The following is a 23560-nucleotide window of genomic DNA, read 5'->3' as shown; positions in this document are numbered from 1 at the left end:
GAGTATTGCAGAAATAGGTGATAATAAGTGGGGTTCATGGAAATACTAAACCTATTCCATTGTGGAAGGTAAACTTAAACAGTGAGTGGAAAATAGACGAAGTGACTGTTGGAGTGGTGGGAAAATTGCCCGTTGCAGCGATTCAATTTATTCTGGGTAATTATATTGCTGGATCGCAAATGTGGGTGACACCGATGGTAGTTAAACAGCCTGTAGAAGTTTTCAACAGAGGTGTTACAAAAGAACAGCCTGGATTGTTTCCTGATTGTGTTGTAATGAGATCAAAGGCTCATTGGGAAGAACAAGACAAACAAGATAAGCAGGCAGTTCAAAGGCAAGAAGAAGGTGTCAAAATCCAGGTGAGGTGATTGTTGTAGTGGAAAAATTTACCTTTGCAGGGGTTCAATTTATTTTGGGTAACGATATAGCTAGGTTCCAGATGTGGGTGATGCCTATGGTAGTTGAGCAACCTGTAGAAGTGTTTTCAACAGAAGTGTTGCAGAGAAAGCATCCTGGATTGTTTCCAGATTGTGTGATAACAAGATCACAGGCTCATAGGTTGAAGAACAGGAAGAGAGAAGGTGTGGAAGTGCAATTACCTGAGACTGTGTTTGATAACATTGTTCAGGAAGAAAGACTAGAATACAATGCAGCTGAGCTGTTTAGCTCAAAGCATTTAGTGGAGTTACAGAAAAAAGATTCACAAATAAGATAATTATATCAAACAGCTTACTCAGAAACAGAGGCAGAATGTATTCCAGAATGTTATTATCTTAAGGGTAATGTTTTAATGAGAAAAAGGAGGCCTTATGTTTCAGCAAATGAAAGCTGGAGGGAAGTGCATCAGATTGTAATACAATTTGGATATAGAAATGAGATTCTGAGAATTGCTCATGAAATTCCAATGGGGGGATATTTTGGAATTAGAAAGACACAGGTGAAAATACAAATACATTTTTATTGGCCTGGATTGCATAGAGATGTAGTCAAATTCTGTAGAACATGTCACAAATGTCAGGTGAAAGGGAAACCACAAGCAGTGATTAAGCCGGCACCTTTAATTCCAATTCCATCATTTGAAGAACCTTTTACTAGGGTTACTACCTTTTACTACCCCCCCACACGAAGACTAAAAGTGGAAATCAGTACTTACTGACAATAATGGATGTGTCTACAAGGTTTCCTGAAGCGATACCTTTGAGAAATATTACCACAAAGAGAATTGTGGAAGAGTTAACTAATTTTTTTTTACAAGGTATGGTTTACCTAAGGAAATACAATCAGATTAGGGTTCAAATTTCATGTCACAGCTGTTTAAGTAATGAACAGTTTGGGGATAAAACAGTTTAAGTAACAGCTTACCATCCTGAGTCACAAGGAGCGTTGGAAAGATGGCTTCAAACTTTAAAGACTATGATAAGGGTGTATAGTCAGGACTATCCACAGAATTGGGATAGGGGGAATTCCATTCTTGTTATTTACTATTGGGGATGCTCCTAATGCATTGACTGGTTTTAGTCCTTTTGAATAATTTATGGTCATGAGGTAAGGGGACCACTGAAATTGATTCATGAGAAACTGGTGGGTCAAAATTCAGAAACTACTCTCCTGGATTATGTATCAAACTTCAGAGAGAGATTGGGCAGAGCATGTGAGTTAGCTAGGGAACATTTAAAAATATCACAGCAAGTGATGAAAGTGAAGGAGGCAGGAAGGCTACAGCTCGTAGTTTTGCTGCTGGGGGCAAAATTTTAGTTCTGTTATCAGTACTGGGTGACTCACTAGTGGGCCTTACAGGATTGAAAAGAAGCTGAGTGAAGTAAGTTATTTCATAAATACTCCAGATAGAAGAAAGAAGTAGAGGGTGTGTCATGTAAATATGCTTAAAAAGTACTTTGACAGGGAAGAGGACAAAAAGGAGGTGTTAGTGGTGATGATAATGGGAAAGAGGTAGAAATGCAGGATTCTGAAATTGATTTTCCTCTAATCAAATTGGATAATGAGGGGGTACTTGAAAATTTAAACGTAATATTGAGTTACCTTCCAGACAAGTGTTCAAGTGAATGAAGAAGCTATTGCAGTCACACAAAGCCATTTGTGGGAATAAGCTGGTGAGGACAAATTTAGCTATACATGATGTATGTGTAAAAATTTCATCCTTGATAAGGCAATATACTTATAGATTAAATCCACCAAAGTTATCACAAATACAGAAAGAAATTGAATTCATGCTTCAAAATTACATTATTGGGTCTGGTTGCAGTAACTGGAGTTTGCCTATTGTACTGGTACCGAAACCGAATGGAACACAGACTGTATGTGGACTATCGAAAGATCAATGTGGTGACAAAAGCGGATTCATATCCTGTACACGGTTGGAAGATTGCATTGAGAAAGCGGGACAATCAAAATTTATCACAAAGATTGACTTGTTAAAAGGATATTGGCAATTACCGTTATCGGAGAGAGTAAAGGAGATATCAGCCTTTGTGACGCCAGATGGACTATATCAGTTTAAAGCCTTAGTGGCCTTCTTTTACTGAATTCAAAGCCCACATCTCAAAATAAATAGAAATTGCAAATAGCTTTGGCAGCTGCTTCAAGTTTCCTCTGGCATTTGAGCAGTTTAGCATTTACCATCCACCTGCCATAACATAGCTGCTAGACTGTGTCTGCGGCAGGTGGTGACCTCATCCTTGCTAATCTATCTGTTGCAGATGCATCTGTCCATAATAGTATTGGTAGGAGTGACCACCGCACAGTCCTTGTGGAGACAAAGTCTCTTCTTCACATTGAGGACATCCTCCTGTGTTATGTGGCACTACCCCCATGCTAAATGGGAGAGATTTTAAACAGATCTAGCAACTCAAGACTGGGCATCTATGACGTGCTGTGGGCCATCAGCAGCAGCAGAATTAATCTATAACCTCATGGCCCGGCATATCCCCACACTACTAACATCAAGCCGGGGGTATCAACCCTGGTTCAATGAAGAGTGTGAAGGATGGCATGCAAGGAACAGCACCAGGCATACCTAAAAATGTGGTGTCAACCTGGTGAAGCTACAACAGAGGATGCCAAACAGCAGAAGCAGTATGTGACAGACAGAGCTAAGTGATCCAACAACCAATGCTAAGCTCTGTAGTCATGAATGGTCAAACAACTAAATGAAGGAGGAGACACCACAAATATCCCCATCTTGAATGATGGGGGAGCCCAGCGCATCAGTGCAAAAAACAAGGCTGAAGCATTTGCTACCACCTTCAGCCAGAAATGCTGAGTGGATCATCCATCTTGGCCTCCTCCTAAAGTCCCCAGCATCACAGATGCCAGTCTTCAGCCAATTTGATTCACTCCACGTGATACCAAGGAATGGTTGAAGACACTGGATACTGCAAAGGCTATGGGCCCTGGAAATATTCCAGCAATAGTACTGAAGACTTGAAATCCATAACCAGCTGTGCCACTAGCCAATCTGTTCCAGTACAGCTACAATACTGGCATCTAGTAGGCAATGTGAAAAATTGCCCAGGTATGCCCTGCCCACAAATAGCAGCACAAATCCAACCCAACCAATTACCGACCCGTCAGTTTACTCTTGATCATCAGCAAAGTGATGGAAGGTGTCGTCAACAGTGCTATCAATTGATAAGTGGCAAGTAACATTTGAGCCACACAAGTGCCAGGCAATGACGATCTCCAACAAGAGAGAGAACCCAACCATTTCTCCTTGACATTCAATGGCATTACCATTGCTGAATCCCCCACTATCTACATTCTGGGTGTCACCATTGACCAGAAACTGAACTGGACCAGCCATATAAATGCGGTGGCTACAAGGGCAGGTCAGAGGCTGGGAATTCTGCAGTAAGTAACTCACCTCCTGACTCCCCAAAGCCTGTCCACCATCTACAAGGCACAAGTCAGGACTATGATGGAATACTCTCCACTTGCCTGGATGAGGGCAACTCTAACAGCACTATGAGGCTTGGCACCATCCAGGACAAAGCAGCCCACTTGATTTGCACCCCATCCTCCAGCACAGTGGCAGCAGTGTGTACCATCTACAAGATACACTGCAGCAGCTCACCAAGGTTCCATTAACAGCACCTTCTAAACCTGTGTCCTCTACTACCTTGAAGGACAAGGGCAGCAGACACATGCGAACACCACCACCTGCAAGTTCCCCTCTAAGCCACTCATCATCTTGACTTTGAAATACATTGCTGTTCCTTTACTGTCACTGGGTCAAAATCCTGGAATTCCCTTCCTAACAGCACTGTGGATGTACCTACGCCACATAGATTGCAGCAGTTCAAGAAGGTGGCTCATCACCACCTTCTCAAGGGCAATTATGGATGGGCAATAAATGCTGGCATTGCCAGTGGCTCCCACCTCCTGTGAAATAATTAAAAAATGGCAGCATTGACATGGAAAACACCTTTACTCATCAGTAGGCCATTTAGGATGAGATGAGGATAAACCTCTTCACTCAAAGGGTGTTGAACCTGGGGAATTCTCTACCACAGAAGGCTGTGGAGGCCAAACCACTGAATATATTTAAGAAGGAAATAGATAGATTTCTAGACTGTAAAGGCATCAATGGGTATGGGGAGAGAGCAGGAGTATGGCGTTGAGATAGAGGATCAGCCATGATCATACTGAATGGCTGACCGGGCTTAAAAAGGCCAAATAACCTACTCCTGCTCCTATTTTCTAAGTTTCCAAGTTTCTATCAGTGACACATCACATGGCCAAATAAAAGTCCTTGGGGAGAGTGTATTCAGCATTATATTTCACATCAAGACAATTAGAAGCATTTATTGTCTTACATGTTGCATTTGCTTTTCCATAACGGTTTTGCTGAAAAGGATGATAATTGGAAAATGTTTGCATCTCTCAAATTTATTTTACTAATTAACTCCAATTAAAATTGAAGCTTTTGATAATGAACAATCATTTTGTTTTTAAGGTAAATTGATTTTACCTGATTTATGATCTGAATTAAGGAAAATAAATTAAACCCAAAAATCAGAAGACTTATCAATGAGCACAATTATATGGCCTCACATTTATTATACAATAAGAAGCAGATTAAACTGCCAAGCAGTTCCTGTTTACTGTTCAGAGAAACCTCACAGGGAACATTAATAATTCCCACTGTACTGTGCCATATGATGCAGCCTTGATCAACAGATCCCCACAGTTTTGAATTAATACATGCATGACAGTGTTCTGCGTGCCACACAATACCATGGGTGCTATCCAGCTGCTATAGCCAAACAGAAGTGTTTATAGTTATTAGAAAGGATAGTACAAATTAAATTTCTACATCGTATACCAGACATAAAATTTCCTAGAATTTAACTACACATTATTTCTCATAGCAACCATAATCTAATTGAATGACAATGTGGGTTTGAGCAGGTGGACGGATGGTATAAACTCCTGCCTGTGTTCTCAATAAACCAGTAGTAAAGATCTTGCAATCATTAAATCTCTAATGCAAACTCAATGCCTGTATATCATTTAATAAAAAAGACAGGGAATGAATGGCTTGGAGACTATAATAATAATAATTCAGACCAGATTCCAGATCTAAATGGTTCTCCAATGAGGTGTATTGTGGATACATTTGCAGATATACGGGACAGGTTCCCATCCATTCCATTTGTATGTTCATAAACCCATCAAGTTCATTCCTCTGTAAACCCCTCACTGCTTTGCATTCACTCCCTGCTACCCATTATTCCCCAAGTATCCTGATAAGAGATATAACTTTTGCACAGAAGGAAGGAAAAGCTTAGATGTTCAGAGGTGATTTATCTAGTCCGGGTATCTGATGCTGGGAGCACAGAGGAGTATGCAGGTAAGAAAGGGTTGTAGTTTTGAATGCTTTGTAATGTCAGTCTAGAAAGTGAATGCTGTAAATGTTAACTGTTAAATTAGTTGAACAGATATTAACATGATAGAGCTAAGGAAGGGAAATAGTATCTATATACATATATAATTAATTTAGTGCTTCACGTACCATTTGTGGAAAAATATATTTTTAATGTGATGGTCTTTTTCATTACCAATAAAATGAGATTTTAATGGTCAAATCAATATAGAGGGGCATAATCAGTAAACTAACAAAGTTATCTTTAATGTTGAAATTCTACTTTATTTAAAAAGTGAATTTTCAATGATTTTTATTTCATAACTGAAGTGTTTATATTAAAAATAAATATTTTCATAGTTATTCAAGCAACAGTTGGTAGCATGACCCTTGTAGGGGTTTCTGGAGTGTAAAGTGTGTTTCCAACAGTGACTGATAATGTATTGGTGGGAGTTTAGGAAGGATGATTCATTCCTCAGGTGCCAGGATGTCAGAAGTGTCTGAGATGGGGGATTTGCCAGAGAGAGAGAGAGCAAGTATGTAGGTACTGGAAGGAGATCAGCATATATATAGGTTTGAAAGTGGAAAGAGCTACGTGAGAAGAAAACCGAAGGAACCAATGGAAATGTTGTGTGCTGGGGAATCAGTGGGAGGCAATTAGTATATGCAAGCATCTAAATGGTAGAGAACGGGGTTTAGGAAGGAGATCAACCAAGTTAGATGAGCCTAAAAACTGAAAGATTTTAGTTTATCACAGGATCCTGGAGGCAAACTGGTGGATTCCCGGAATCTATGAGGGAAATGTGGCATCTTAAAGAACCTAGGAAGCAGAATCAGTGTGTTAGGTTCTTCTGGAAAGGAGATTCAGAGCACCACATTTGTGGAGGCAAAGTTAGTACAATAGGAGGATATAGAAAAGAGTTTTTTTAAAAAAAAGAGGTTTGTGATAAAAAGTAAGAAGATTTTGGGGGAATTTTTTAGATTTCTGAGTGTTAGAGACAACCTATTGTATATTTAAGGAAGCAGAAGCAAAGTGCTGCAAGATCTGAAAAGAAAAGCCAGGAATGAAAACAGATCCACATTGTAATCAAAGGGTGAAAATTAATATGAAAGTTGTCTGACTTAAAGCTAAGTTAGCTAATCAGGGCAAGAAATAATCACTATGTGAAAAGTATTCGAATAGGACTGTTCTAGAGTCTGGAAAACCTCACCTGTATATCCTGTTCAGGTAGAGTTTGGAAGATAGCCAAGCCATGGGGGTTGAGGTCTTGGAAAAAGACAATGAGAGCGAGAGAGAGCAAGCAAGAGAGAGAGAGAGAGAGCGCGCGAGAATGTATTTGATGGCTTGAACATTATAGGCAATGTGCTTGGGGATCTGGGACAAAGAGGCAACAGATGGCAAAATAATTAATCTCCACCACACAGAGATTGTGAAGCTGAATCCTACTGAGGAGGTCTTGTCCTAAACCTAGTTCCATACAGACTGTGCAAGTGGATCTGAATCTGTGGGCATTATGAGTACAGTGAAATTAAAATGAAGTGGACAGTTTGTACTGGTGCTACAGTGTGGGATTGTTGGGTGGGTTTGAAAGTACAACTGGCGAGATACCGGAGAACAAATAACATCCCACAATAATTGGAATGTATTCTGTTTTTAATTCATGGCTATAAACAATCTGTTAAAAGAACTAGGAAATATTAATTTGGTAAAGAGGTAAATATGATAGGTTTCATTGTGCTGTACATTCCTTTGTAACCTTTTGAGAATGAGAAAGAAGCCAATTAGTTTGTTTAAGTCTGTTCAAACAACTTTTCAAATGAAAAATGTTGCCGGCAATTTAATGTCATGTGATTACATCATCTTTCTAAAATACACAAGATCTATGGCAGATATTTGATAGGACATTGCTTGAATATTTATTCCATAACTGAAAGAGATATTATAAAGCAGGAATGATTAAAGCTTTTGTCATTTGTATATGGCTTCTAAACTCATGTAGCAAAGACAGATTTAAGAAGTTTATGTGCAGCATTCTGTTTATATAATACAATTATAAACTTACCTTCTATTGAGGAGGCTTTGGTTTGGTGCATTAGCTTTTTTCCCCCTTGTGGAATATGAAGTAATGCCAGAGTTGGTAAGACAGTTGCCAACAGTTGGGTCTTTACAATATTTCAGCTGATTTTAGGTATTGGTTCAGTGATAAATAATGTCCAGGACACCGGTAAGAACTCCTTTGATCTTCTTGAACTAGCGTCATGGGACCTTTTACACTCTTCGGTGGTCAGTCGAGGCCTTGGTTTAACCTCGCATCCCAAAAACAGTACCTCTGATATTACGGTATCCCCTCAGTACTGTACTGGAAGAAGAGCCTGCCTTTTGCTCTCAAATCCCTGGTGAGTGACTTGAATTTATCACTATATGACTCACAGCAAGAGTACTACCAAGTGAGCCACAGCTGACAAAATAAAAAAAAACAATTTACATATCAGGGTTCTACTACTGCGGGTAAGGGGCCCTGTTCAGAGATGCTTCAATCGAGACTCATAGCTTTTGTTGTATCCAGTGTCTGCAGTTGTCTCTTGATATCATGTGGAATGAATCAAATTGGCTAAAAACTGTGATGCTGGGGACCTTAGGAGCAGGCTGAGATAGATCATCCACTCGGCCCTTTTGCTGATTATAAATGTCTTTTGCACTGATATGCTGGTCTCTGCCATCATTGAGGATGGGGATGTTCATTGGGCCTCCCCCTTCTATTAGTTGTTTAATTGTCCACCACCATTCACAATTGGTTGTGCAGGATTGTAGAGCTTTGATCCAATCTGTAAACTATGGAATTGCAGTAACATGCTGCCAGGATCATTCAGCTCCAGGCCTCATTACAAAGTTGGACCAAACATGGACAAAAGAGCCAAATTCCAGAGGTGGGGTGAGAGTGATTGCCCTTCACATCAAGATCGTATTGACCTAGTGTGACATCAAGGAGTGTTATGGCACAGCCGATGGTAAATGCTGAGTTGTTCAAATCCCAGAGGGAAACTTGAAACAACTGCCACAACTTGTTTTGCAATTTGTTTAAATTTGAGATGCGTGCCTTGAATTTAGTCTTTTAGGTTTTTACAAAACTAGATTAACATTTATTAATAAGATAAATAATTTTAAGCACATACATACGTCTAAAAATTACTATAATAACTTCTAAATCCCCTACTTAATCTGACTCCCAGTTACACTTTCGCTAAGGCAACAGTAAGACACAAATTGTAAAAAACCCAGGCGAAGAAATATGACACTCTGACAATCCAATTCAAAATGAGTTTCCTTAACTTCAGTTCTTTGAAGACAGCAGCTTGAGGCATAGATGCTGAAGGCTTTTCACACTTGTTAGATCCTAAAATGCCTATCCCTACACACAGCCTTCGCTACTTTATACATATTTTCCCCTTAGAATGCAAATTCCCATTGTTTCACTATGTCTTTGGACTTTACTTTTCTGATAATAAAAATCTCTCATAATACAGTGTCTGAGGCCCAACCATCTTCAGATGCTTCATCAATGAGCTTCCCTCCAACATCAGGTCAGAAGTTTGGATGTTCGTTGATGATTGTGCAATGTTCAGTTCACAACTCCTTAGGTAATGAAGTAGTCCATGGCTGTGTGCAGCAAGACATGCACAACATGCAGGCTTGGGCTGATAAGTGGCAAGTACAAGTACCAGGCAATAACCATAATCAAACAAGAGGGAGCCTAATCACCTCCCAAAAATTCAACAACATTATCCACCTCCCCCAACATCCTGGGGTCATGAATGGCCAGAAGCTTAGCTCCACTAGCCACATAAATATTCTACAATACAAGGTCAGAGGCTGGGTATTCTCCAGTAAGTAACTCATCATCTGACTCCCTAAAGCCTGTTCACCATGTACAAGGCACAAGTCAGGAGTGTGATGGTGCAGCTCCAACAACACTTAAGAAGCTCAACACCATCCAGGATAAAGCAGCCTGCTTGATCACCTTAAACATTCACTAGTGTGTACTATCTGAAGGAGCACTGCAACAAATCACCAAAGCTCCTTTGACACCATCTTCCAAACACATGACCTTTACCATCTAGAAGAACAAGGGCAGCAGGTGTAGCACCCACTGCAACTATCATCCTGACTTGAACTATATCATAGTTTCTTCATCATTACACAGATTTAAATATAACTCAGGTCAACTCTCTCAGGTCCAACCCTGACATTGTCATCAAACCTGCTGACAAGGGTGGTGCTGTTGTTGTCTGCCGCACTGACCTCTACCTCGCAGAGGCTGAGCGTCAACTCGCAGACACTTCCTCCTACCTCCCCCTGCACCATGACCCCACTGCTGAACATCAAGCCATTGTTTCCAGGACTGTTACTGACCTCATCTCCTCTGGAGATCTTCCTTCCACAGCTTCCAACCTGATAGTTTCCCAACCTCGGACGGCCCGCTTCTACCTCCTGCCCAAAATCCACAAACAGGACTGTCCCAGCAGACCGATCGTGTCAGCCTGTTCCTGCCCCACGGAACACATTTCTTGCTATCTTGACTCCATTCTCTCTCCCCTTGTCCAGTCCCTTCCCACCTACATCCGTGATTCCTCTGACACCCTACATCATATCAACAATTTCCAGTTCCCTGGCCCCAACCGCCTCCTCTTCAGCATGGAAGTCCAATCCCTCTACACCTCCATCCCCCACCGGGATGGTCTGATCGCTCTCCATTTCTTCCTCGAACAGAGGCCCGAACAATCCCCATCCACCACTACTCTCCTCCATCTGGCTGAACTTGTTCTCACACTGAACAATTTCTCCTTAAACTCCTCTCACTTCCTCCAAATAAAAGGTGCGGCTATGGGTACCTGCATGGGCCCCAGTTATGCCTGTCTCTTTATGGGGTATGTGGAACATTCCTTGTTCCAGTCCTACTCTGGCCCCCTCCCACAACTCTTTCTCCGGTACATTGATGATTGTTTCGGTGCTGCTTCATGCTCTCGTGTGGACCTGGCAAAATTTATTAATTTTGCTTCCAGTTTCCACCCCTCCATCATTTTCACATGGTCCATCTCCGACACTTCCCTTCCCTTCCTTGACCTCTCTGTCTCAATTTCTGGTGAGACTGTCCACCAATATTCATTATAAGCCTACCGACTCCCACAGCTACCTCGACTACAGCTCCTCACACCCCGCTTCCTGTAAGGGCTCCATCCCATTCTCTCAGTTTCTTTGCCTCCGTCGCATCTGTTCTGATGATGCCACTTTCAAAAACAGTTCCTCTGACATGTCTTCCTTAACCGAGTTTTTCCACCCATGGTGGTTGACAGGGCCCTCAACCGTGTCCAGCCCATCTCCCGTGCATCCGCCCTCACACCTTCCTCTCCCTCCCAGAACCATGATAGGGTCCCCCTTGTCCTCACTTATCACCCCACCAGCCTCTGCATTCAAAGGATCATCCTCCGCCATTTCTGTCAACGCTAGCATGATGCCACCTCAAAACACATCTTCCCTTCACCCCCCGGCGGCATTCCGCAGAGATCGTTCCCTCCGGGACACCCTGGTCCACTCCTCCATCACCCCCTACTCCTCAACCCCCTCCCACGGCACCTTCCCATGCAACCGCAGAAGGTGCAACACCTGCCCCTTTACTTCCCCTCTCCTCACTGTCCAAGGGCCCAAACACTCCTTTCAAGTGAAGCAGCATTTCACTTGCACTTCCCTCAATTTAGTCTACTGCATTCGCTGCTCCCAATGCGGTTTCCTCTACATTGGAGAGACCAAACGCAGACTGGGTGACCGCTTTGCGGAACACCTTCGGTCTGTCCGCAAGCATGACCCAAACCTCCCTGTCGCTTGCCATTTCAACACTCCACCCTGCTCTCATGCCCACATGTCCGTCCTTGGCCTGCTGCATTGTTCCAGTGAAGCTCAACGCAAACTGGAGGAACAGCACCTCATCTTCCGACTAGGCACTTTACAGCCTTCCGGGCTGAATATTGAGTTCAACAATTTTAGATCATGAACTCTCTCCTCCATCCCCACCCCCTTTCCGATCCCCCTTTCTTCCAATAATTTATATAGATTTTTCTTTTCCCACCTATTTCCATTATTTTTAAATGTATTTCCATCCATTGTTTTATCTTTGCCTTTTCGCCTATTTCGATCCCTTCCCCCACCCCTCCCCACCCCCACTAGGGCTATCTGCACCTTGCTCGACCTGCTTTCTACTCTTAATGTCACCATTAGCACATTCCTTAGATAATATCACCGCCATCAACAACCCTTTGTCCTTTTGTCTGTGACATCTTTTGGTTATCTCCACCTATCACTGGCCCTCTATCCAGCTCTACCTGTCCCACCCCCCGCCCCCTTAAACCAGCTTATATTTCACCTCTTTTCAATTTTTCCTTAGTTCTGTTGAAGAGTCATACGGACTGGAAACGTTAACTGTGTCCCTCTCCGCAAATGCTGTCAGACCTGCTGAGTTTTTCCAAGTAATTTTAGTTTTTATTTTAAATATAACTCGCTGGGGATAACTGTGACGTTCGCTCCCTTTTGTTGCCGCTGGGGGTGTTTATTCACTAGTAACGTGACCTCAGCAAGCCTGAATTCAGGCGAAGTGCTTCACCTGCTGGGTAAGGTTTGAGGGAAAAATGCGATTAAGTTCACTGAAGGTGAATAGGTTGTACGTGGCGAGACCGTGGAGAGATGCAAACCAGGCTAAGATTGCACGGTTTGGAAATGCAGCGTGCAGACTTGGCGTGAGTCCCAGGGCAGGAATCGCCGAAAGGCTCAGGCTGCAGCAGCTGCAGCAGTTTCAGGGTTCTCGGACTGGCTTCAGGGCTGCTTTAATTCGCTCACTTGAACTTGGCCGGCTCTTCCAAACCGCGGAGGCACGGCGAGGATTTCACTGCTCCGCCAGTTGCCGGGCTGTCGATCTCCAGGCAAGTTACGAGAAGGCATTTCGCCAATCCATCGAGGAACCAGAAAAGTTCTGGAGCGAATGCGCCCAAGAGATCTCCTGGTTCAAACCATGGCAAAAAACTCTGGATCTTTCAAATCCACCTTTTGTACGCTGGTAGGTGATGTTTCTAAACTATAAAGGCGTGTGTACTTCTTTAGCAGTTTGGTTAGTGACATTACCCTCAGAACCTCTGGCACTTTAATAACTTGGACTCAACACGTGAAATTCAGTAGATTAAATTGAAGTGATTTACCTAAGGAGTGGTTCCGATGGTAGAAAAGAGTAAGAAGGACATGAAAACAGATTACCAATCAATCACCCGGACTATTATAGTTTGCAAACCGAAATTTATGTTCCTGGAAATTTGAAGTCCAGCCCATCAGACTCGTTACCATAATATAAAAGCAAAATATTGCGGATGCTGGAAATCTGGAACAAAAACAAAAATACCTGGAAAAACTCAGCAGGTCTGACAGCATCTGCGGAGAGGAATAGAGTTGATGTTTCGAATCCATATGACCCTTCATCAGAACTAAGGAAATAGAGTAATGGGGTGAAATATAAGCTGGTAGAGGGGGTAGGACAGGTAGAGCCTGATAGGGGTCCAGTGATAGGTGGAGGCAAAGAAGAGATTGCCAAAGATGTCATAGACAAAAGGACAAAGGGGTATTGACGGTGGTTCAATCCCTTCCCCTCTTCCCCCCACCCTCACTAGGGCCATCTGTCACTTGCCTGTCCTGCTTGTTACCCTTAATGTCCCCATTAGCACATTCCTTAGATAATATCACCACCGTCAACACCCCTTTGTCCTTTTGTGTATGACATCTTTGGCAATCTCTTTCCTTCACCTATCACTGGCCCCCTATCGAGCACTACCTGTCCCACCCCCCTCTATCAGCTTATATTTCACCCCATTTCTCTATTTCCTTAGTTCTGATGAAGGGTCATGCGGACTCGAAACGTCAACTCTATTCCTCTCCACAGATGCTGTCAGACTCGTTATCATGTTTTTTAAATTAATGTGACCATCGACTGCACTCACTGTGATTCCCCTATGAAAATTCTGTTAGAAGAAAATGGAGGGAAACCTTACCAAACGCACAGTAGTTTTATTATGATAAAAGCAAAATATTGCGGATGCTGGAAATCTGAAACAAAAACAGAAAATGCTGCAAAAAAAAACTCAGCAGGTCTAACTGCATCAGTCGAGAGAAAAAGAGCTAACGCTTGAGTCCGTATGAGTCCTCGAAACGTTAACTCTGTTTTTCTCTCCATTTTCTGTTTTTGTTTGTACTTCTATGGCGGCTCACTGAAAGTGTTATCCACTAAGATGCCTCCTGTCTTTTCCCCATATTCCTTCCAACTTTCCTTTTTCCAAATATTTAACCACTTTCTTTTTAAAGCTATTACTCATTCTGCTTCAGTCAGTACACTTGATAGAATTTCCCATGTCTTTACAAGCTGTGTAAAAAAACCCTAACTTTTCCTTTTCATTCTTCTGATGATCTTCAATGTATACATACTGTCCTGTTACCTGGCCCATTCTGTCACTTGTGCATACTTGTCTCAGAAGTTAAGGTATGAGCACACTGGGCTGGTACAGTGCAATTGGCCCAGATATTGCAGTGGTGATGACAGCGAAACTCATCGTTCACTGTCGCTACTCCACAGAAACTGACACCAACAACTGGAGTCTGCGCATGAGTGGAATGATGGGGAGAATCAGAAGTTGCTGACAGTGATACTATGCTTTTCCAGAGGGTGCGCTGTTGAGGCATCCCCAGTTTTGCAGTCAGTGGAAATCAATTGAATTGACACAGCTCCTACTCTTATCCTCTTAGCCTTGCTACAGTCTCCGCTCACTGATTATGTCCTACCAACACAAGCCGTCAAGCTTGACAGCCACCCCATCAATCTGGCTCACTGGCTGCTGGGAGACATAGAATCTTTTCAAGTTGAGGTCCTATCATTAACTTTGACAGGACATTTGCGTTAGCCACATTTATGGGTTTCCTGGCTGCCACAACAACACCCCCCACAGTTCTCCCCACATAAACACGGGGCCACAATCTCCAATTCAGAACACACAGCTGCACCCCGGTTACCCTTTCCATAAATAGATACGTGTCCCAACAGGTCGATGTGATGCGTCTAGTGTGTGGGTGAAGAGGTGCTTTCTGCTCTTGTGTGCGAGTTTGCTTCTCATTTTCAGCCTGCACCACTGGCTAGCAGCAATGTCAAAAGACAGCTAAATGTGTAAGTCTCTCTGTGTCAGTACACAGCCTCTCCATCGGCAGGCCCTCAGCTGTGCCGCTTCGGGGTAACACTCGCAAACTGGGTTCATCACGGCCCTAGGCTAAAGTTTCAGAGAAACACAGAGGAGGTTTGGCCCTAGACATACAGTGTGCAGGTTCACTGGCATGTGCACACTCCCTGGCACTCATGAACCAAACTCCCAGGTATGGGCGAATAGTTCCACTGCCTAGTGGATAAGGGAGTAAACCTTGATAAAACATCTGCACTGATGCCCAGAGGCGGACTGATGTCTAAATATGTCATCTTTCTGGGAACTCCTGTAATCAAACTGGTGTCAAATGTAGTGCTTTGCATTCATTTGGTCTCAAGCAGGAAGCTCAGAGGGGTCCCTGACATTAGGGAAACTCAGGGTCTCCATAAATTTTGTCCAGGCTTGTACCCTGGAGAGGACACTCCAGTTTTGCTGTAGAGCATTAGCACAACACAGGAGACAGCAGTTACAAGTGATCAGTCCAACTCAGTTGGCGTAGAGAACGGGTGCTATGGGTTGACTCTGACTGCCGAAGGGAGCATCATGTCCCACTGGTCATCCACCATCCACCTCAAATCGGGCAGCCCCCGACTACTAAAGTGTTGACCCACCACGTTCCACCTGCTTCAGTGGGTGCTTGGAGCTTAGGATCTCTGCCTAACAAATGGAAGGAATTCATGGCACCAGGCAAACAAACAAAATGAAAGAAGATGCCAACTCTTTGATTGGCAAGCTGGAATTTCAGGATCACGTGCGCAGGATTGACAGATGACTTGCAGGTAGTCGATAATGCATGCAAGACAGCAGCTGTGATTGACATGGAACTTGATAGCTTAAACATTGACATAGATTCTGGACAAGAGACCAGGCTCACTGAGAATAGATCACTGAAAACATTACATGTTCATCTGGCAGGGAAAGAGTTCAGAGGAAATACATGAGCAAGGTGCAGACTTTACCGTAAGGGACTCACTACTCTCGATGATAGAACCTGGGATTCTACCTTGGGAACCCCACAAACGGTTCATAATGTGTTCTCTCCATCTGCCTCTCCACTCAAAAAGGACCAGTTAACCTCATGAGTGTCTGTCTCCAATGTTGTGCTCCACTACAGAGGTGAAGGACCATTACAGTGAGGAGCTTGGCACTGCTATCAGCAGAATCTCTAAGTCAGAACAACTTTACCTACTGGGAGTTTTTAATGCAAGGGTGGGTGCGGGCCATGGGGCCTGGACTTCCTGCCTCGGACATCATGGCCTGGGAAATATGAAGAAAAACGCCAGAGACTACTTGAATTTTTCTGCTACCATGAGCTTTGTGTAACTAACACCTTTCAGAACAAACCATGCCACAAGCTGTCCTGGAGACATCCCAAATCAGGACATTGGCACCAGCTGGATCTAATCATCACCAGGCATGTTTCTCTGAACATTATTATCAACACATACCACAGCGCTGACTGTGATACAGATCATTTCCTGGAGTGCACCAGCGTTAGGATGTAACCCTTGAAGGTTTTCATTCAAAGCAGAAATGCTGTCCTCATATCAAGGTCAGCCATATTGCATACCCAGGTGAAAAACAATAGCTCCTCAACTCGATTGAATAGATGCTCTTTGACATTTCTACACAGGGTACAGAAGCGAAATGGAGCATACATTGAGACACCATCTACAATACTGCACTTGCAATATGTGGGAAGCAAGAGTGGAATAATGCTGACTGGTTCTAGGCTCACATCACTGTGATGGTACCTGTCATTGAAAGCAAGCGGTCTGCTCTCATTAATTACAAGAGATATTGTAGCAAGGAGACTCTGAACGCACTAAGAGCTATTTGAAGTAAAGTCCAACAGACTGCGAGGCAGTGTACCAATGACTACTGGTCACAACTATGCATAAATATTCGGATGCCTTTCGACACAGGAAATGCTAGGGGCATGTATGAAGGGTCCATCAGCAAAGAAAATGGCTCCATTGAAAATAAAGGCAGGGGAGGTCATCATTGACTGCAATAAATTGTTGGAGATATGGGTGGAACACTACCTTGAGTTGTACTAAGGACACGCTAGACAGCATAGAAAACCTGCCTGTCATGGTTAGGCTGGATATCAAACCCACAGTGGAGTTTAGCAAAATTATTGACTCACTTGGCGAGGGTAAAGCTCCAAGTGCTGATGCTATACTGCCTGAACTCATCAAGCATGGGAAATTGACATTCTAGCAACAACCACACAAATTTCTCTGTCTCTGCTGGAAGGAGAGGGCAGTGCCCTAGGATATATATGCTGCAAAAATTGTGACCCTGTATAAGAACAAGGGCGACCGGAGCGATTGCAACAGCTATTGAGACAGCTCCCTGCTGAGCATCATAGAAAAAATATTTGCCGTATTGCCCTTGTCAGACGGCAGATTCTGGATTAAAGCATCGACCCTGAATCCCAATGTGGTTTCAGAACTGGAAAACCTACAATTGACATGGATTTTCTCAGTCCAGCAGCTGCAAGAGAAATGACATAAACAAAGGAGACCACTATATTTTGTCTTCATTGATCTCACCAAGGCATTTGACCACGTGAACAGATGAGGTTTGTTAAAGTGCTGGAGAAAATTGACAGCCCAGTGAAGCTGCTCATGTGACCTCTACTTTCCATCACAAAATGATGGGTAAAGTCATATATGATGAGGCAACCTCAGGACCCTTTGTAATCTGCAGGGTTGTGTTCTGGCACTGACACTCTTTGGCATATTTTTCTCTTTGTTGCTGTCATATGCCTCCAGATTATCTACACTGTGTGTCTGAGAGAACTGCTGGAAAGCTATTCAATCTTGCTCACCTAAGGTCCAAGACAAAGATGTGCCAAGACCTCATCAGAGAGTTGCTCTACATGGACAATACCACATTGAACAACTTCAGCAACTAATGGACTCTCATGCTTATAAAGAGTTTGGTTTAATCATCAGCATCAGGAAGACGAATGTCATAGTCTAGGATGTTGCCATACCTCCATCTATCAGCATTGACAATGTGATGCTGGAGGTTGCTGATAGCTTCACATATATCTAGGCTTTACAATCATAGTAATCTTTACTTGATCTGAAATCAACACATGCATTGCAAAAGCTGTAGTTATTATGTCCTAGCTAAGAGAGTGTGGAACAAAAGCAATCTGACTGAGAACACAAAACTGTGAGCCTATCAAGCCTGGATCCTCAGCACATTCTTCTACATTGGTGAGACCTGGACAACATCTGCTAAGCAGGAGAAAAGGCCGAATAGTTCCCACCTTTTCTGTCTCGGTCGTATCCTTGGTATCTCTTGGCAGGACAAGCCACCAACTCGGAGGTCCTAGATTGTGCTACTTCCATCAGCACATGCTCATTGCTAGGCCAACAATGTCTGCATTGGCTTGGCCACATTCAAGTTATGATGGATGATGGCTGTATACCCAAAGACTTTGGTGCATTGGTCACAGGGTCACAACCTCCTGGGTGTCCATACCTCTGCTACAAGGACACCTGCAAGTGAGATATGAAGGTGGTGGATATTGACACTGACAATTGGGACTAGGTTGCTGATGGTCGAGACCTCTGGCGACTGTTTGGAAGGGCATTGGAAGAGGCAAGCAGAAATGAAAAGCTCAGCTGGCTGCGAAAAGGGTTCCAGAGAAAACTGGAGGCCAGCAAACTGTGCATCTTCTCAGCGCATTGTCTTCCTCTGCAGAAAATGGGACTGAGACTGCCATGGCAGAGTGGGGCTCCTGAGCCACACCAGGTGATGCTTAACACAGAGTTGAACACAATGGCTCGAACCTTTTGTCTTGCGAGATGGAAGGCTGCCATTTCCAATTAGCTACTGGGCATTACGAGCACAGTCCTGACTCAGTGTGCTTATGGGAGTGACCAGAACTGCTGTAGCTAAGAGAATGTCTAAAGCAACCTGGAAACTGTGTCAGAATTGTACCTCAGAAGTTGGGATGGGACACCGGGATGTTTCCACCTTGGGTAACTCACAGTTCCTTCTCTCTATCTTGATAACAAGCAGAAGAGAGCACCTTGTAAGTTCTGTGCTGAAATATGGTGGTTTTATGTGAATCTACCATCCACATCCTCAAAGAAGAAATAAGCATAGCATGGACATCACAACATAAACGTTTAGAAGAATCTCGGTTGATGGGTTTGTTATATAAGTGACTAATGTCCTGATATACTAAACTTAATACAATTGGAAATATTTTCGACTGCGCAGAAGTCACCGCGGCCTGATAAGGTGATAAGTCTGGTTGTTTTTTTTAAAATTCTTTCATGGGATGAGGGCGTCACTGACAAGTTGCCCATTCCTAATTGCCCTTGAATTGAGTGGCTTGCCATACCATTTTAGACAGCAGTTAAGAGTATGTGGATCTGGAGTCACATGTAGGCCAGACCCGGTAAGGACAGCAGATTTCCTCCACTAAGGGGCATTAGTGAGCCTGATGGGTTTTTAGGACAATCGATAGTTTCATGGTCACCATTACTGAGGCTAGCTTTCAATTCTGGATTTAATCAATTGAATTCAAATTCCACCAGCTGCCATGGTCGGATTTGACCCCATATCCCCAGGTCATTAGCCTGGGCCTCTGGATCGCTAGTTCATTGACATCACTACTATGCCACTGTCATTGTGAAAACAATAGGTGAGCCAACAATTGCAACTCTGTGGCAAACAAATGGCCAGTTGGCGTAGACCTTACAGAGATAAGATTCCTAGTCATTAGGCAGAGGTCTAAATTGAGCAGCAAAACACCCCTTTCCTTCAAACTGGAAGAGGAGAACCTGAGAGAACAGCATTTTTGTATTAGGTTGGAGGAAAACAAGCAGCCCTTTAGTTCAACATAGGCAGATAAAACAGTATGTCCAGATGGATTCACAACAGACTTTCATAATCATAAGCAAGTTCTTTTTTAATTGGTACTACCCCATTTATTACTGTGGTGTGCGCAATGCAGTGAATGTTGGAAATGCTGTAGAATTCAGGGCTGATCTTGTATATAGTACAAAGGCAACTCATAATAAATATTTAATGTTCAGCACAGGATATGCTGGAAATGTCACAGGATCTGGGAATATTATTAGACACCAGCAGATCCTAATGCACTGCCAAAAACTGCCTCTTAACTTCTGTTGTTCTTGTTCTCCCATCCCTCATTTTTGCATATGCTTCACCTCATCCAGAATAACATTGCCTCCATCCTAACCTGCAATGTTCACTCATCAACGCTATCCTCAATAACCTACATTGACTGTCAGTCCCCAAAACCTCAAGCTAGACATTCTCATTGTTGTGTTTCAATCTTCTCCAGCCCTGCAACTCCTTCCCTTGAAACTCTCTGATTCTCTGACCCCAGCTTCTGGTTAATTTCTGTCTCATTTCACTCCATCAATGGTGGGTGTCCTTTGAGCCACCTAAACCTGATATGCTGGCATTCACTTCCTAAACCACCTGGTTTAACCACCTGGTTTTTCCACCTCCCTCTCTATCTGTGAGACAACTCTCAAAATCTACATCTTTGACCAAACCTTTGATCACCTTCTTCTAGTATCTTTTGTCTCAGCACCATTTTTTTCCCCTTGCGCCCCTGTAAATCTCCTTGGAATTATTTTTTTCCTTTTGTTAAAGGTGCTAAATAAATGTATGTTATTACAGTTCATTTCATTTTAAATATGTCATCTTTCTACATCAATGTTTTGATTCTCTGGTCCATTAAATATGACAAGCAACTGATGCCGGCTATGTTGCCAACACAAGATGTCTGAATAGTGCATGTTTACATACTCCCAGAAATTGTCTGGCAGCCTGGTCACTTAGATGCACCCATCTCTCTTCTTTCCAATGTATCTTTCTGTCTTGTTTACTTGGAGGAGAAAGTTGTATAAAATAACCAAGAGTTCATGCAGTTATAAAAGCCAACGCCAAAGCTGTGACCCATGGCTTCTTGTGAGGAGAAGGCCATGGAGTTCCTGCAGACGGAGCTAGTTAAAGAGGTTAAAGTTGTAAGCCTCCTCCAAGCTCACATGTAGTGTCCGATGCTTTTTGTTCCTTATATTCTCATTCACTCACATACTCTCCACACACACAGGATAACATAGCAGCATTTCAGTGTAACACTGACATTCTTGGCATGTGTAGCTGTTTTATAAGGGGTGCTATACTACGAGCATTGTAAAATACTAGAATTGTATAAATTTGTAAAGTCTTCTGCTTGAAGTGAAGGAGGTGCCATGGCCCATTGTACAGCCTCAACTCCATTCAGTACTAAATTCCTTCTGTCACCCACTCCTGCAGTCACTAACATACCACTAGTAGACTCAATGATTTTCATGAAACACAGAACCTGAGTGTGAAAGAGCAAAGTGGAATTGCAAGTGACACTGCTAGCCAGATGGCAAAGCTCAGTGGCTCCTTCTGCTATGCTAGAGATCTCCCACCTAATAACACACTTGGTAGCTCAGTGTCATCTATGGAGTCAGCTCAGTGTCACCTTGGAGCATGATTGGAGGAGTCCATCAACACGATTCATATTCGTGCAATGTTGACCTGCCTGGCTGATGTACAGATCACTAGGAAGGCCTGGTGTGTTAAGTGCAGGCATAACTTTGGCAATGGCTCTATAGACCTTGGGCTCCTGGCTCCATGACTGTGCCTTGTCTGAATTTGCTGAATATAGAAGATTCAGAGGGGAAATGAAAATGCAAAAAAGAGAAGCAGAGAGAGAGTATGAAAAGAGAATAACAACTAACATGATGGCTCCTAAAGTCTTCTACAGCATATAAATAGTCAAAGGGTGGTAAAAGGCGGAGAGTAGCCTATTAGCGACTAAAAAGATATTTACACATTGAGGCAGAGGGCACAGCTGAAGTATTAAATGAATGCTTCGCATCTGTCTTTACCAAGGAAGAAGATGCTACCCAGGTCATGGTGAAAGAGGAGATAGTTCCGGGTTTAAGGGTGAAGGGTTTAAAATTGATAAGGAGGTGGTATTGGATAGGGTGACTGTACTTAAAGTTGATAAGGTACCAGTATACTGAGGGAAGTGAGAGTCGAAATTATGGGGACACTGGCCATGATTTTCCAGTCTTCCCTAGACTCAGGGGTGGTGCCAGAGGACTAGAGAATTGCAAATGTTCAAAAAGGGTGTAAAGATAACCCCAGCAACTACAGGCCGGTCAGCTTAATATTGGTGGTGGGGATGCTTGCAGAAACAATAATTCTGGACAAATTTAACAGTCACTTGGGCAAATGCCAATTAATTAAGGAAGGACAGCATGGATTTGTTAGGGGGCAAATCATGTTTACTAATTTGCTGGAGTTTTTTGATAAGGGTAATGCTGTTGATGTGGTGTACATGGACTTCCAAAAGGTATTTTATGCAGTGCCACACAACATACTTGTGAGCAAAGTTATAACTCATGGGATAAAAGGGACAGTAGCAACATGGATATGAAATTGGTTGAGTGACAGGAAGCAGAGAGTCTTGTTAATGGATGTTCTTCAGACTGGAGGAAGGTTTATAATGGAGTGCCCCAGGGATCAGTTTTGGGATCCTTGCTCTTCCTGATATATATTAATGAGCTAGACCTTGGTGTACAGGGCACAATTTCAAACTTTGTGGATGAAGTTTAGGGGCATTATGAGCTGTGAGGAGGATAGTATTGAACTTCATGGGGACGTAGACAGGTTGATGGAGTGGGAAGATGGGTGGTGGATGGAGTTTGGTGTGAGAAGTGTGAGGTGATTCATTTTGATAAGAAGAACACGGAGAGTCAATATAAAATAAGGGTACAATTCTAATGAGGGTGCTGGAGCAGAGGGACTTGGGTGTATATGTGAGTAAGTAATTGAAGGTGGCTGGACAGGTTGAGAGAGCGGTTAATAAAGTATACAATATCTGAGGCTCTATTAATGGGGCATAGAGTGCAAGAGCAAGGTTAAACTTTGCATAAAACACTGGTTTGTATCAACTGGAGTATTGCATCCAGTTCTGGGCGTTGCACTTTAGGAGTTTTGTGAAGGCGTTAGAACAGGCTTGTCCAACCGTTTTGTGTGAGGGACCACGTCTCAGTGTTTTCTTACTCGGGGCTGATGAGCACATTTCGGAAAGATTAGGTTTGGCACAACATTAAGCCTGAATTTTAATAAAATGTTGAGGTATGAAGAAAAGAAACAATTTGGTGTGCAAAAATAAAGCAATGTCAGGACAATAAATTGATAATTTAAAAAAAAGAGTAATTGATAAAGATGACCATTGGAGTATGAGGGGGTCAGATTGTGTGTCCCCGCTTATTCCCAGTCTCAGGGCGCTCATTCACTCACCCTCACAGCCACTCACACAGTGAGTGTGGGCGAGTGGATTGGTGTGCGGGG

General features: G+C 43.0%; 1 protein-coding gene across 2 annotated transcripts in view; it reads left to right on the top strand.

The window, feature by feature from the left end:
- Positions 1-12478: 12478 nt before the first annotated feature.
- The window catches only part of acss3 (acyl-CoA synthetase short chain family member 3), an 88449-nt gene continuing 77367 nt past the window's right edge, over positions 12479-23560 (top strand). For both annotated transcript variants that reach the window (XM_078567938.1, XM_078567937.1), the window contains exon 1: positions 12479-12984. In XM_078567938.1, the coding sequence (XP_078424064.1) occupies positions 12560-12984 (425 nt within the window). In that variant the 5' untranslated portion in view covers positions 12479-12559. The remainder of the gene's footprint in view (positions 12985-23560) is intronic.

This window comes from Cetorhinus maximus, chromosome 22 (assembly GCF_964194155.1).
Source record: "Cetorhinus maximus chromosome 22, sCetMax3.hap1.1, whole genome shotgun sequence".
Classification (NCBI taxonomy): domain Eukaryota; kingdom Metazoa; phylum Chordata; class Chondrichthyes; order Lamniformes; family Cetorhinidae; genus Cetorhinus; species Cetorhinus maximus.
The sequence above is the reverse complement of the archived record's forward strand: the minus strand, read 5'-3'. Positions and strand labels throughout refer to the sequence as shown.